Source organism: Spinacia oleracea, chromosome 4 (genome assembly GCF_020520425.1).
Source record: "Spinacia oleracea cultivar Varoflay chromosome 4, BTI_SOV_V1, whole genome shotgun sequence".
Taxonomy (NCBI): Eukaryota; Viridiplantae; Streptophyta; class Magnoliopsida; order Caryophyllales; family Amaranthaceae; genus Spinacia; species Spinacia oleracea.
The window spans coordinates 36,428,741-36,444,686 of NC_079490.1; the positions used below are offsets into that span (position 1 = coordinate 36,428,741).

General features: G+C 34.5%; 1 protein-coding gene across 1 annotated transcript; it reads right to left on the reverse strand.

Moving 5' to 3' along the window:
* Nucleotides 1–953: 953 nt before the first annotated feature.
* Nucleotides 954–4,664, reverse strand: LOC130471461 (uncharacterized). The gene has a single exon (XM_056841600.1). It carries the CDS (start codon nucleotides 4,662–4,664, stop codon nucleotides 954–956), a length of 3,711 nt encoding a protein of 1,236 aa, XP_056697578.1.
* Between the last annotated feature and the right edge of the window lie 11,282 nt (nucleotides 4,665–15,946).

A 15,946-nucleotide genomic window follows, 5' to 3' on the forward strand; every position in this document is an offset into this window, starting at 1 on the left:
CCAAAAGTGACCGACCCGATTAAACCCGAACCCGTAAATAATTTTTTACAACCCGACCCAGATCCATTTGACATGTCTACTTTTCTCCCTTTACATTCCTCCGATTCAAAATAAACAAATGTAACATTTATTTCCCAAATTCGATACGGTTCTTTAAATAGTATTATTTTCAATTGTGTAGAATTTTATCAGTCAGGGTTATGAAATATTGACATTTTGTTAATATTAAATCTCACGTTGAACGAATTTAATAAAATCTCACGTGGTTACTTTTTTCTTATTCATAGTGGAAGTAACTTTTTACATTTAAAAGATGTTAACATCTTTTTATTTATATTTTATATGGTTGTGAATATTGTAATATATATAGAAGTAAGATTTTTGATATTGAAGTAGATTCTTAGTATAATTCTTTCAATCAAGGATCTCGATGTATATTATGTTTGTATCAAAGCATATTAAATTTAGTAGTTATTTAAATTAAGAAATTTATTACTATAATTAAATAAAAAAATAATTCATTATTACCATAAATAATTAGAAGGTTTTAGGTAAAAATATACGCAGTATATTTTTGACACTATTATATGTTAATTAACAGAGAGTGATATTTATCGGCTCCACATTGATTTCCTATCTTTTAGTATAAGGATAAAAACAAAAGTGGTTCTATTATGTTATTTGGTATTTGAGAGGTTATAGTTAATAAAAATTAAAAGTAAAATGAAAAATGACATGTGTCAACACCACAAAAAAAAATAGAAAATGATAATAGTAGTATATAGATCGATAGATATATGATAATTTTTTTTTTTTTTTTTTTGGTGTAAATGAGGGAAAACTAAGCCCTGGAAGTAAAGTACAGGAAGACGAAAGGAGCAAAAACAAAAAACAGCACGAACCAAAAAAACAAACGTAAAGGAAAGAAATAAACTAACTAAGACACAAGGTCATCACGCAGCAGGAGCAGGGACTCTTCTAGCTATCGTCATCCCCCTTAGGTCCTCCAATAAAATGGTTCGAAGATCCCCCGGGATCGCCTCAAATAGTAAGATTCGTTGCTCCATGTTAACACCGTAATTGGCTAGCCAGTCCGCTGCACGATTAGCCTCACGGTAACAGTGCCCAACTCTGACTTCCCAACCATGTCTCTTAATCATACTCTTGCACCGATTAATTAAATGAAAAGATGAAGAATTAGGAATATTAGTCTCCATAAGCAGTTTTACGACCACCTCCGAATCAACCGACAACACCACTTTCTTGAATCCGGCGTTCCATGCTATAGCTAGCCCTCTGACCACACCTAGTAACTCAGCCTTAGTAGAAGAACAGGTCCCACAGTTTGAGGCATAGACATCAAAAATCTCACCTCCATTACCACGAATAACACCTCCACACCCCGCCCTTCCCGGATTTCCTTTTGATGCCCCATCCGTGTTTAGCTTGACCCACCCCTCCCTTGGAGCGATCCATCTCACATAAATCTCTTCTCTCTGTCTCTTGCGCTTGCCCATCATCAGGTCTACTTTGCGCATAGCTTGGGTTATATTACCCACTTGGCCCATTATAAATGTAATCTGGTCCATAGGGATGTCAGGGTTTGGATAAAAGCATTTGTTGTTCCTCCACCTCCATAACCACCACAAAGAATTAGCAAATACAATGTACCAATTTTCTGCCCACGCTTGGTTGTTCTCATTCAAATTCGAGTCGAGCCACATATGGAAAGGCTGGTTCAGGAATTCATTATTAGGAATCCATGGAAACTTGCTCCACAATGATATTGCAGCAGGGCATTTCCGCAAGATGTGTTCCACATCCTCCTCTAACGCACCACACACTTTGCAACTAGCATCTTGAGTCAAACCCCTTAACACCCTATTCTTATTTGACATTAGTCGGTCTCTGAATACCAACCATAGGAAAAATCTTAATCGTTGTGGAAGTTTAAGTTTCCAAATATGTTTCCAGGGATTCGGGGTATCTTCCTCCTCATCGTTTCGGATGAGCTGCAGGGCCGATTTAATTGTGAAACCACCCGAAGCACTCCCATTCCAATACACTGTATCGATGGCTTCAGGATCCTCTTGAAGCTCGAATGACTCAATAATTTGGAGTATATTTGCAGGAAGATAATCAGCGAAGATATCTGTTTTCCAACCCACGTTGTTGTCCCACATGTCTTTAACTGCCATGTCTAACATATCAGTAGGCGGAGGGAGGCTAACACAGTCAATAAGAGGGACATTGGTAGCCCAGGAATGCCGCCAGAACAAGGTGTCTTGGCCATTCCCCACCGCCCTACTCATCCCCCTTTTCAGAATATCTACGTTATCAATGATACCTCGCCAAGCATTCGATTCCCCGTGTCTGGGTTTAAAGATGTCTATGTCACATCTCCCATCTCCGTACTTGCTTCTCAAAACTCTAGACCACAGTGCTTCCGGTTCTGCTAATACCCGCCACCCTAACTTGGCTAGGAAGGCCGAATTGGCTTGTCTCATCGACCGAATACCAAGGCCTCCAAGCTGTTTAGGTTTCGTTATTGTATCCCAGGACACCAAGTGAATTTTCTTTTTCTCCTCTGACCCACCCCACAAGAAACGTCTCGATATACGGTCGATTTCGTCACAAGTGGACCTAGGAAGCTTAGTCGTCTGCATCGCATAATACGGCATCGGAGAGAGACATGATTGGACCAGCGTTGCACGTCCAGCCATCGAGATCATTTTTGATTTCCAGCCTGCTAATTTTCCATTAATTCGGTCAACCAGGAACTGATATTCTTTTTTCGAAGATCGCCCATTAATCGTAGGTACTCCTAGGTAAACACCCAAATCATCAGTTTCGGTTATATTAAGTGCATCGCAAATATCCTTTTTGATTTCAGCTTCAGTGTTCGAAGAGAAAAAGACCCGAGACTTAGCATGGCTGATTTTACTACCCGAAGCCCCGCAGAATTGATCTAAACACTCATACATAATCATGGCTTGGTCTACCGTAGCCTCCGCAAAGAGGATTAGATCATCCGCAAAGGCTAGATTAGAAATGCTAGGCCCATTCCTGCTTGCTTTAACCGGCCTCCAGACTTGAAGATCCACTGCTTTCTCTATCAAGTGGGCTAATCTTTCCATACAAATAACGTACAGATACGGGGAGAGAGGATCGCCTTGACGGATTCCTCGGCTCGGCGAGAAACTCTCAGTGGGTTCACCGTTCCACAATATTTGGAGTTTCGCAGAAGTCACACATTGCATTATCACCTCAACCATTACCTGAGGTAGACGGAGTTCTAACAGAGATTGGCGTATGAAACTCCACCGAAGCCTGTCGTACGCTTTCTCAAAATCAATTTTAATTGCCATAAAGCCCGTTCTACCTTGTTTCTTTCTCATGGTATGAAGCATTTCTTGGACTATAATAATGTTATTAGTGATTTGACGCCTTGGGACGAAACTACATTGGGTTGGCGAGATAACAGTAGGTAGCATGTGCTTGAGTCTGTTAACTAAAACTTTAGTTGCCGCCTTATAGACAATATTACACAAACCGATGGGGCGGAATTGTGTCACAAATTGTGGAGTTTGTTCCTTGGGAATCAGGACCAAAAAGGCCTTGTTAAGATCTTCTGGGAAGTGTCTACCTTCCAATATATCTAGAACAGTCCGAGTTACCGAAGGTGCTAATAAATTCCAGTAATGTTGATAAAACACCGGTTGAAAACCATCGGGTCCCGGGGCCTTATAAGGCTTCATACTCATAATAGCCGCCTGCACTTCACATGCTGCATAAGGCTTTGTTAGATTAGCCCAATCAGTTGGCGGAATGGTTGGGAAGCAGTTTATTATAAATGGATCAGTTTGAGCATTTTGGCTATCCTCTCGAAAGAGACCCTTCCAATACTCAACTACTAAGTTCTTAACTGCTTGGGGCTCCAATAGCCAAACTCCATCAGAATTCTGAAGCATCTCTATGCGGTTTCTTCGACGTCTAATAACAGTAGAGAGGTGGAAGAATTTGGTGTTTCGATCCCCGTCTCTTATAGCTTCGAGTCTTGACTTTTGGAACCACAATAATTCTTCTTGTTGTAAAACTAGTTCCATTTCTTGCCGAAGGGCTTTCTCTCTACTAATCAAGTGGTCAAGACGTCGAACTGCTAGACCCCTCTGAACTCCTTCCAGTCTAGCCCACAAGTTGGCTTTTTTGTGAAATATATTATGGAAGATTTCCTTATTCCATTTATTCAATTTATCAGCAAAACTCAATAAAAATGGAATTAAGGGTCTCGAATTATCCCAGTTTGCCCGCACAAACTCATCAAATTTTTCATGTGTAAGCCATGCCGCTTGAAAGCGGAACGGTCTACATATCATTGGGATAGGAGCAAACCCATTTGTACTCAGTACAATTGGACAATGGTCGGAACAAGCTTTAGGAAGATGTTTTACAGCACCCTCATCAAACTTCAGACGCCACTCATCATTGGCTATAAATCGGTCCAGCCTGGCTGATTTAAAGGTGTTAGCGGAGTCACCTCGGAACCACGTATGACTCGGGCCGGAGAATCCCAAATCCAATAGTCCATTCTCCTCCATCCAGTTGCTAAAGTGCAGGCACCGCCGTTGCATCTCGGAGCCCCCAACCCCATGTCTTTCATCCATGGTTCTTGTTTCATTGAAATCACCAGCCACTAGCCATGGCCCTGAAAAGTTGTTCTTTACCGCTTCTAATTCACGCCATAAGTATCTTCGGTGGCTGAGTCAGGGCTAGCGTAGATGGCCGAGAATAGCCAAGTTTCCTCCCCATTCTTTGCAATTTCTACTGTAATATGCTGGCCACTCAATTCCTTTGGAGTAACCGTGACCTCCTCCCTCTTCCAGAATAGCCAAATGCCACCACTAAATCCCCTTGCATCCACTCGAACTTGGCCTGAGAACCCAATTCGATCACAAATCTTTTGTGCCTTATCTCCACTGATGTGGGTCTCGACTAGAGCTAGTACTTGTGGTTTATTAATACGGATTATCTCTTTAATAGTAGGCAAAAAGGCCGGTTTTGCAGCTCCTTGAACATTCCACGTCATGATTTTTAAAGACATATTAAACATTGGAAAGATAGGGTATCGATCGTAAACGTTCAACGGAACGTTAGGCAGAATTGTCATAAATGCGTCCCTCAACGCATTCATCGATCGTACTAGGTCCAACGGCTGTTGGATGGTTTCCATTAGTACCTTTGGGACATGCACCGGTGGTAGAAACGAACTTAGGTTGAGTTCGATCTTGTGCAGCAGGGGATGCACCAATGTCATTGTTGGCCCCTCTGTTCGATAATCCAAGAACGTTGTGTACGCTGGGGGGATGCGTACTTCCAGTGTTATTGGTATTCGAAGAGGGTCCATGGTAGACATCGGTGTCTTCAATGGTAGTTTCTTGGTTGTTCCTCAAAAGGTGAGGGCTAGGGTTAATATCAACAGAATTCTCTTTGCCTAATATATTAGAGAGACTCCCACAAGAAGGCAAATTCTGAAATTCCATCGATTTATTTTTGGTAACCACATTATTTTCCTTGAAGGGGAATTGCCTTGGGCCAAAGTTTTTTCTATTCTGACTCAATAAGGAGTTGGGCTTGTTTAATGAGTTGACCTGTCTTATAATATTCCTTTCCTTAAGTGTCGATGAGCCCGTCGAATGCATTCGTACCACAGCCCCATTAGGCCCACTAGTTTCTAAGGGAAATTTTGCCCTATTTTCAATAGGGGGAACCAATTGCATCGAGTTCGCAGCCAGTTCCATCACTGGGGTTTCTACAGAATCAATCTGTTGCGTAAATAACGGATTTTCTCGAACATAATCTCCAACTGTGCAGTTTCCTTCTATAAACTCTCCTAGATTCTCTCTCACCATATCAATCGACCCCTCAGAATTCGGCTGAGTTTCCTTTTGTATCTCTTTGTGTGTAACTTCCAAATCTTTGTTGCCGAGATTTTCTGGGATCATATCTTGATCAAGTATATCAAAGCGTGATCCTGTCGAGATTCTATCCGTAATTTGCGGTTGACTGTGTTGCTTTCCTTTATGGCTAGTTGACTTTGGATTGCCTCCCTGTTGACTCTCTCCACTAGCTACCTGCTTCTTTCCGGTGTGGCCTTTCGTCTTGGGGGGTTGCCGGCGAGGTGGACGCTGCACTAGCATCCAAGTGCCAAATTGTTCATTATCAAAGGGTTTTGTACTCCTAGGGGCTGCGTTAGCTTGTTCCGAGTTTGTAATACTTTGTGCTTGCTCTGTGTGGGAAGCAAAGGCCGGGCAATTGTCTTCTTTGTGGCCTAATTTCCCACATTTGAAACAGATTTGTCTCAAACCCTCATATTGTACTCCCCACACCCTTCCATTTAAACGGAACTTTGACAGGAGGGGTTTAGTAATGTCCACCTCAATACATAATCTAATGTACTGTCCTCGACTCATCGACTCTGTGTGTTTGTCGATTTTTATAACCCGCCCAATCTTAGCACCAATTTTCATTAGAAACTGTTTGTCGAAGTATTCGACTGAGAGGTTAGGAATACGCACCCACGCTGTGAGTACCTTGATTGGTTCTTCATCAGGGACGAAGTTGGGGATCCATTTGCGAATAGTTAGATAACTTTCATTAATCGTCCAGGGACCCTGGGTTAACACGAAGGAATAATCCTCAAGACTTGTAAACCGAACCACATAATATGCGCACCCTACATCAGTAAGGGAAATCTCCCCTTTTAGACTCCATTTCAATTTTAGTCTTCTAATAAGATCTTCATACCTCATTCGCCTATCAAACAATTTGATTATGAGTGCATTTTGCCATGGTCTTCTAAGTCTCACCTTTTCCTCTTTCGAAAGACTTATTACAGGGCACAATGGATCATCCAAGTCTTCTAAACCCTCCTGTTCATCCTCAGAAAGATCTTCATTGGTACTGTCTCCTTCCCCATTGAAGAACTCATGGGTTAATCGTCCTCCACCTGTTGCGCTTTTATAGGATAATCCCTCTCTTCGGAGGCCGTTATCCTGGGCCATATCCTCCACCACGATTGGTGTCTGTGATACCATATCTTCTTCCATAGCTACAAGTTCTTCATTGTTCTCTCTATGCTTCACTTTCTTACTTGATCTATGCATAAGATCCGTCTCTTCTGTTGAGGTTTCCTCATTCTCACGAGTATGGGAGGCGTTTCTCATAGAGAGCATTTTTTACGTTACGTTACGATCCTCAAAATCTTTTATACTTATATGATAATGTCTTGTACTCTGTAGCATATTTCCTAAGTTAACGATATCATTATTTAGATTACAAAAAAAAAAAGTAGACATATAACACGTGTCATCTTTATAGGTAATGCCCTGACAACTTAACTAGTATGTATTTATGCTATATTTCGCATATTATTCATTGTAAATGGTAGTTTACTTAGTGCACCATGTTTACACAATGTTTACATAAGCAAGAGAATAGAATATTTACTTATGCATATTTTTTTATTTTTTCTATTTTTATTTTTATTTTTATTTTTTTTATTTTTTTTAAAGGATTTTCTATTTTTATTTAAAAGTTGAGAATGTTTATTGTCAACAGAATCTTTAAGAATTATATTGGCAAACAATAATATATTCTCTAGTGCACATTTTACCTTAAATAAAACAGCTTAAATTTTGATTAATAATTTTAATTACTTTTTTTAATTTATAAGAGAGACGAATCTTGGATTGACATTAGTCATCACCACAATGGTATAATACCCGAGCGATGCACGGTTTATAATATACATGTTAATTTTTTATGAATTTAAATTGTATTTATAGACAATTAACCAGAATAGAGGTTGTAGATATTTTTCTAATTAAAATTAATGATAGTTAGATCTGTTATTGCCTCCATTTCGTATTTCATTTTATTTTAAAAAATAAAAATAAAACAATCAAGTGTACGTAGATAAAATGATTTTCATTCTCGTGTAAAAAATAGAGTTATTCTCGTATACCCTTTATTTCGATAGTCATACCTACCTAGTATTCGCCCCACCATTTACAATGTTACTCGATCATATAACACTTACACACATCATGTACTTTATTCAGTTGTAGATGACTTTTATGCGCTTTCACAACTTCTTAATCCGAAATGGTGGGGGAGAGAAAATGTTCTTTTTTGTAGGATACTCCATAGAACATATCTAGTTGAGGTAGGGTAGCGCATGTAACTCAGAAGATTAGAGCACGTGGCTATGAACCAAAGTGTCGGAGGTTCGAATCCATCCTGGCTCACAACCGATCCCAAAAGTAAAAACCTTTCCCTTTGGGAGTAGAAAATCCTGATTGGGATTGTCCTTCTACACCAGTAGCCACCTGCAAAACTCATCCTCATCCCCGTCATCACCCGCGAATGTACATTACCCATCTACAAAACAACATTTTCGCTCCATCACCCACCTGTTTATCCAAGCCTCAAACCCACCCTATACCCCTTTTTTAGGTAGGAAAGTTTTTAATTTTAAAACATTATATTTTTTTAGAGTATTTTACAATTTAGTTGTCTTATTGGAGTAATTTAATAATAAACAAAATATTAAAATATGATTTTCTGTCCTTTAGTATAGTATATAGATAGATTAATAAAAAATATCTAAAAGTGATATACATAACTAGAATTGGGTGAGTGTTCTCAAATCCAACAATTTAAACTGACACATCACCAAGGTGGGTACACGTTATCCTCATATCTGCTCACCAACACTAAATATATATTATTAGTCAATATTAGTCAATCGTCTATGTTCATCTTTGTCGTTATCCCAATCTAAAATCCGAGCTCATCCATCATCAAGTGTGATGCATGGTTTACATATCAAAATGTTAATTTTACACGAAATTTTACATATAAGTGATATTGCAATCCTTTACATTAATATATAAAAAATATTTTGTCATTGCAAACATATTAACAATTATTTTGTTATAATATAAGATATTACTCAGTACAATATAAACCCTTATAAGATATAACCATTATAAAATCTATGTTGGCTTATGGAGTTAGAAATTCCAAAATCATCGTTGCCCCTTTCACCCCAAATATGATGTGTTATTAGTAGATCAAATATGTCACACATAATGTGCACCCACTTTATTCGACCAAAGATTAATTCAAAAATTTAATACTCCACCACTTAAACTCAATTGACTCATTTAAAAATTTATCTTATTCATCAACTTTTAAATCGAACTTGATATAAATCGTAAATTACAAAATTAAATTTTTCCTACGTTATATGTATATATGTGCTCACCTATCTTATCTTGTTATGGTGGTGTTTGGTTGTTAGAGGATTGAGAGAAAATTAGAGGTTTGGACCAATTTAGAGGTTTGACCTTTCAAAACCTCTAATTTGGGTGTGTGGTTGTTAGAGGATTGGAATAGCGGATTGAGAAGAATCCGCTAAATCCAAAAACATAGCTGGGAGCAGCGTTTACAATTAGAGGATTCATGTTGTAATGTAAAATTACAAGATTGTCCTCAACAACCCATATTCATTCTACTGCTTTTCATTTCCTTCATTCTTTCACCTACCGTTCAAATTGAAACCTGGTAATTCTCTCTTTCACCTCCATAGTAGATCCAAGAAGTTAAGAATCCTTGTAATTTTTTTGCTTTCCCAATTTTTTTCTTGTTATTTGCTGTCCCTTTTCGATTTATCTTGAATTTTTTCTTGATTTTTTTGTAAATTATTTCTGCATATTTTTTTGCCCTGCTCTTAGAAGATCTGGTTTTTGATCTTGTTGTTTAATTTGTTTCCTGCCTCCTCCTTTTACTGCTCATTGATTTTTTTTTTTCTTGGTTTTTTTTAACCTTCTGTGTTTTTTATTTTGATGATTTTGTAATTTTGTTTAATATCCCCCCTTTTATCTCCTTCTTTTACTCCTTCTACATTATTTATTTATTTTTTTGATTAATTTTCTCTCTCTTTATTAACTCCCCTGCGCCATTTTAGGAGGAAAATTCTATATTTTTTTTTTGCTTTTATTTTTCTCTGTAATATTTTTAACTTCCCCGCGCCATGCGTCAATTCTGCAATAATTTTTTGATTTATTTTTTTTCTCTTAATTTCCCCCCCTTGTGATTTATTTTAAATTTTTCTGCATTTTTTTCTGATTTATTTTAAATTCTTCTGCATATTTATTTTAACTTTTTTTTTCCTGCTATTTTTTTGATTTTTTTTTTCTACTCAAATATGATTTATTGTAATTTTTTTTGTTCTTGTCAAATAATCCATATATGGGTACAATTTATTTTCACATGGACGAGTAATTAGTAAATTTGATTTATTCATAAATGTACATGTACAATTTAATTGCTTATGGACATGTAATTAGTAAATTAGATTAATTCTTAATTGGACTTCAATACAAAATTAATATACAAACTATAAAGTTGATCTCACTTTTTTTATTTTAGATATTAGTAAGAGAATATTATTTATTTATTTGCACAAACATGTACAAATTATTTTTGCAAAATATTGTTTAATTGTTTTCATGATATATGTAGTACATTTTATTCCACGAAAATATATTATTACATGTATATCTATCATATTAACAATTTTTGTACTTTAAACAATTCAATATAACAATGTCCTTATTTGTCATTTTACATAGGAAAATTTGGTAATATTAATCCAACCTTTGGCCGATTTTCTTTTATTAATCCCACCTACGACATATTTTTTAATAATCCCACCTTTACTACCCGACGACTTTTATTGGGCTTAAGTGGCCTGTAATCGGTGAAAAAGTCAACGAGATGGTGATGAATTGATGATGATGACTGAATATATCGAGATAGAGTACTGCCATGTAGAGAAATAATGCCGCTTACAACAGTTTTATGACCTGTTGGGCCCAATAAAAGTTGTTGGGTAATAAAGGTGGGATTATTAAAAAATATGTCGTAGGTGGGCTTAATAAAAGAAAATCGGTCAAAGGTTGGATTAATATTACCAAATTTTCCTTTTACATATTCAAACAGCTAGTAGCTAACAGCTATTTACCAAACACTTTTATACAAACTGCTAATCCAATCCGTTAGTCAAAACTGTTAATTCAATCAGCTAGTCAAAACTGCTAATTCAATCCGCTGCAGCTAACCGCTAACCGCTAATCACCAAACAGGGCCATGTCTTTTTTATATTATAAGCTTTTGATTTTTATTACACTTTTTAGAAAATTATTAGAATATAAATTCATTTTTTATCATTCTCATAATCTCATCTACTACGTACCCACTTAATACTCATTTTATGTTTCCGGCACACCATTTATCTTATTCTGATTCGTTTCATAATTGTGCAATAAATTATTTTTATTGTGTTTTGGCAATATAAACATAAACAGAGGGAGTATTTTTAATTAAATTGTTGTGTCAATATTACGACATATACTTTTATTAAATTAGTTATGCATGCATGTAAAATTGCGTGGACATAAAATTAAGCAGATCAAATGCGTTGACATATACTCCGTAGTAAACCATTTAATGTTTACTACTTTACTAACTCGATCATAAATATATAAGATATTTTTTAGTTTGGCCACAATATATTTTAAAAACATACTTCGTAATATGGTACTCATAATATGGTATTGAACTAAAGTATATGATCCGTATAAGTGATTTGTTTAATTAGGAAGGGAAAAAGAGTCGGATAATATTTTGAGGATGTTTATTATATATATCAACGGAATCTTTAGGATTTATAATGAAATTAATAATATTATTTATTAAATAAAATATTTTGAATAATTTTTTTAATTTAAAGAGTACTCTTTAGTATAGTATATAGATATATTAAAAAATTTATACAAATCCACTACGTACTCTGTATAATGGATTAACTGTTATCAAAAGATAATCTTATATCGGTTATATTGTACCAGAATATAGAAAAGATAATTTACAAAATATTCTCAATGTATATAATGAATTTTTTTTTTTAGGAAAATAGAATAAAATATTTTTATAAGGTGAAAGTTAACCAAATAATTATACAATTATGTATTTTATTTTTTATACTTTTTTTATATCTGTAAGAGAGACAAATCAGAGAGCTACATTTGTCAGCTCCACATTGATTTCCTCTCTTTCAGTATAATATATAGACAGAGCCGGCTAAAGGCCTGTGCAACATGGGCCTTGGCACAGGGCCACCAATGTCATAGGGCCCATTGTAAAAATGGATATATGTTTCATCTGTTAACAAAAAGCAAATATCCATTGTTGGCTTGCTAGTACGGAATACTAAATAATAAATAATAAAGGCAAATTTGCGAAAGGCAACCTTTTATAACCACTTTTTTGCGAAAGACAACCTTTTATAAATTTATCCATCATTAATTTTAATTAATTAGAAAAATATCTATAAGTTATATGTGTCCAAAGTGTAATATAACTAGACAACCAAATTGTCTAATACTCTTAGAATTTTAAAAATCAAAACTCTCTTATCAAAAAATAATGTTGGGTCAAGCCGTCCAGGGCTTGGTTTGAGGCGGGTGTAGATACACGGACGGGGATGAAGCATGGTTAATTTTATTTTTTGCCTACGATGTGGGAATTAGGACGGGGATGAGTATGACACCTATCGTGGTGACGGACATGTGAATGAGAATTTTAGGCTGTATTGAGGGACCAACACCACCCCGCTTTGAAGATATCTCTGGTGGGGTAGGTGTTAAATGATCGGGTAATGATTTAGATGATATATGAGTTAAATGGGTATGACTATTGTAGTAAAGAACGGATGAGAAAAAATTTACGTTTGACATAGGTTTGTTATGAAAGGGGAAGAACGTAAATTTATCTACGTGCCTTTATTTTTCTATTTTGAATTTGTTAAATAAATTAGACATGGAATGGGGCAGTAAAATACCGAGCAATAATTATTTTAATAAGAAAATTATCTATAAGCTCTATTTTGATGATAATTGTCTTTAGTTATAGTTTAGATATGCAAATTTAATATTCATATCATAAACCGTGCATCGAATGGTCGAGTTTGAATCGATTGGATTTGAGAACACTCACCTCCTAATTATGCATGTCACTTTTTAATATTTTCATCAATATTATAGCTAAAACAATCAATTTTAATACTTCGTAATAAATTTATGTCAATATATTTAAAAGTTAGTTAACAGGAAAAGCGGATTATTTACCGAATATAGGGATGTCAGATTGTCAGTGGGGCGGTTTTGGCGGAGATCCCCCCGTGCATCCGTCCCAAGTGGGCGGGGTTGAAGAAGTTTGGTGGGTGATGGGTTAAAAAATGAATTCGGCGTCGGTGACGGGGCGATGGTGGATTTTAGATTTGACCTGTCTGCGTCGTTGATCTTCATCTAATTGATTATATATATATATATATATATATATATATATATATATATATATATATATATATATATATATATATATATATATATATATATATATATATATATATATATATATATATATATATTTGCTACTAACTTACATATTACAATATTTTTTTTATTCAATTACTCTATTCGGACAAACGTATTGTCAAAGACTCTAAAATAAACTTTTTAAAATTCAAAACTCTTACAAAAAAAAAGAGTTGAACCTAAGGATGGGTTTGAGGCGGGCGTGGGTATACCGGGGGGGGGGGGGGTGATGATAGGGGATGCAATTTATTTTATATCTCCCGAGACGCGGATTGGGAGTGGTGGGTATCGTTCCTATCGTTGATGGAGAAGACGGGGAAGAGAATTGTAGGCGGATACGCGTTTGCAGAGCCCGCCCCGCCTCAAATTCATATCTAAGTGAATAAAGTAAGTGGTGTATGTAGGTACAAATTTTGTGTATCCTTAGTTTTAATTTGGAAAATATCCATAAGTACTATTTTGATGATATTGTCTACCAGATTTCATATAAATTTCTATTTAGATGATTATATCGTGCATCGCACGGGTATTATACTAGAATAATATACTAAAATAGAGGAAATCAATGTGGTGATGACAAATGTCACTCATTGATTCGCCTCTCTTATAAATATTTTTTTAAAAAAAAATACTTGATTCTATAATTATTTTGTTAACATTTTACCTCAACAAAAATATTTGATTCTCTTTTCCTCTAAATAGAAAAATATTTCATTCTATACATAGGGAATACTTTTTAAAATTATATATCTTTTCTATATTTGGTAACAAATATAACCAATATAAGGTTATCTTTTTATAAAAAACAATCCATTATACTGAGTACGTAGTATGACTTTTATAAAAATTTAAGAGTATTCTACTTATTGTATTTCGTACTTACATATTTCGAATACAAATAAATTAGAAATTAATTAAGTATGAATAAGAGCGTATAAAAAATTACAATAGATCTCTATAATATTTTAACAACTAAATGCGATAATTATAACCATCATTGATAGTACTAATTTATACTTAGTATATTTAGCAACTAAATTCGATAATTATTACCGTTTTTTAAAGTAATATGTTACAACTTTAAAAAAAGTATGTAACTTCTTTATACATGAGAAAAACTTGTGTAATCTAATCTATCAACTACTTTTCCTAAAAAAAAATCTATCTACTACGCAATTCCTAAATTTTTTAGATGTAACTATTTGATTTTTACACTTTTTTAATAAAGAAAAGGTAAGATAAATAACTTAGGAAGACCTCCATTTTTACACTATCTGTTATAATATCACATACCTCTACTTTTTCTATTTTTTGGTGATTATTAATACTGAACATAGTCACGTATTTTCCGTAGCATTTTGTTGGATTTGTCTAAATACTTACATAATACTACCAATTTTTTTTAATAATTTTTACTAATTGATAATTAAAATTATTAATAATTGCTAACAACGGTGAAATAAAAGTGGTTTATCCAAAAAAGAGAGAAAGAAGTAGTAAACAAGAAAAATGATACACGACTTACACGTATTCCTCTCTACTTAAAAAAGCCCCTCCAAATATTTTAGGCTAAACAATTGACTTATATAGTTGATTTTTAACAAACATCTATATACTCAGTACTATACTAAAAGAGAGGAAAATTGAAGTGGATCTGACAAATGCCGCTCTGATTTGCCTCTTTTATAATATTGGTAACTAACCTATGAAAAAATAATTTATATACTTTGTATATATTTTACCTAAAATATTCTAATTACTTATGCTAATAATTGATTATACTACGAATTACTTATTTACTCGTGTCCATAAGTTTCTTAATTTAAATATATATACTTCGTACTATATTAAAGAGAAGCAAATCGATATAAATGTGACAAATGTTGCTCTATGTTTTGCCTCTCTTGTAACATAAATAATGACTAATTGTAAGTACTATCAAGTTTCGTTTAGAAATTGTGTCATGTATATACTGAGTACGGATATGTTCGAACATTCATTTAATTTGATCATTTATTATTTGTAATCCAATGAAAAATATTTATATACAATTTTTGATAACCGATTTAGAAAATCTTATAATAGTGTAACTTGGACTATTAATTATACTATTATAATAATTCAACTTTTTAAGAATTTGTGTCATATAATGAATAAGGATATGCAGAACAAAAATTAACTATTGATTTAATGTATTTAACAAGGTTGTCTCAAGAATTTTATAGGCCTCTTGTTAACTAACAAAATCAGCCCTCTAACCATATAATTTCTTTAATACAAAGCCTAAAGAAAATCTTAAATGTCAAAAACAACTTTTGCCACATTCTCATTCTCCTAATATTTTTATACGGAGCATGGACAATAATTTAGTCGCTCATATTATTGAAGTCTTAAGAGCATGATGATTGAAATTCGACTAATACATCATACTGAACTATGTCCAA

Coding starts and splice junctions, on each gene's coding strand:
- LOC130471461 (XM_056841600.1), bottom strand. CDS start 4,664: ATGGATGAAAGACATGGGGTTGGGGGCTCCGAGATGCAACGGCGGTGC.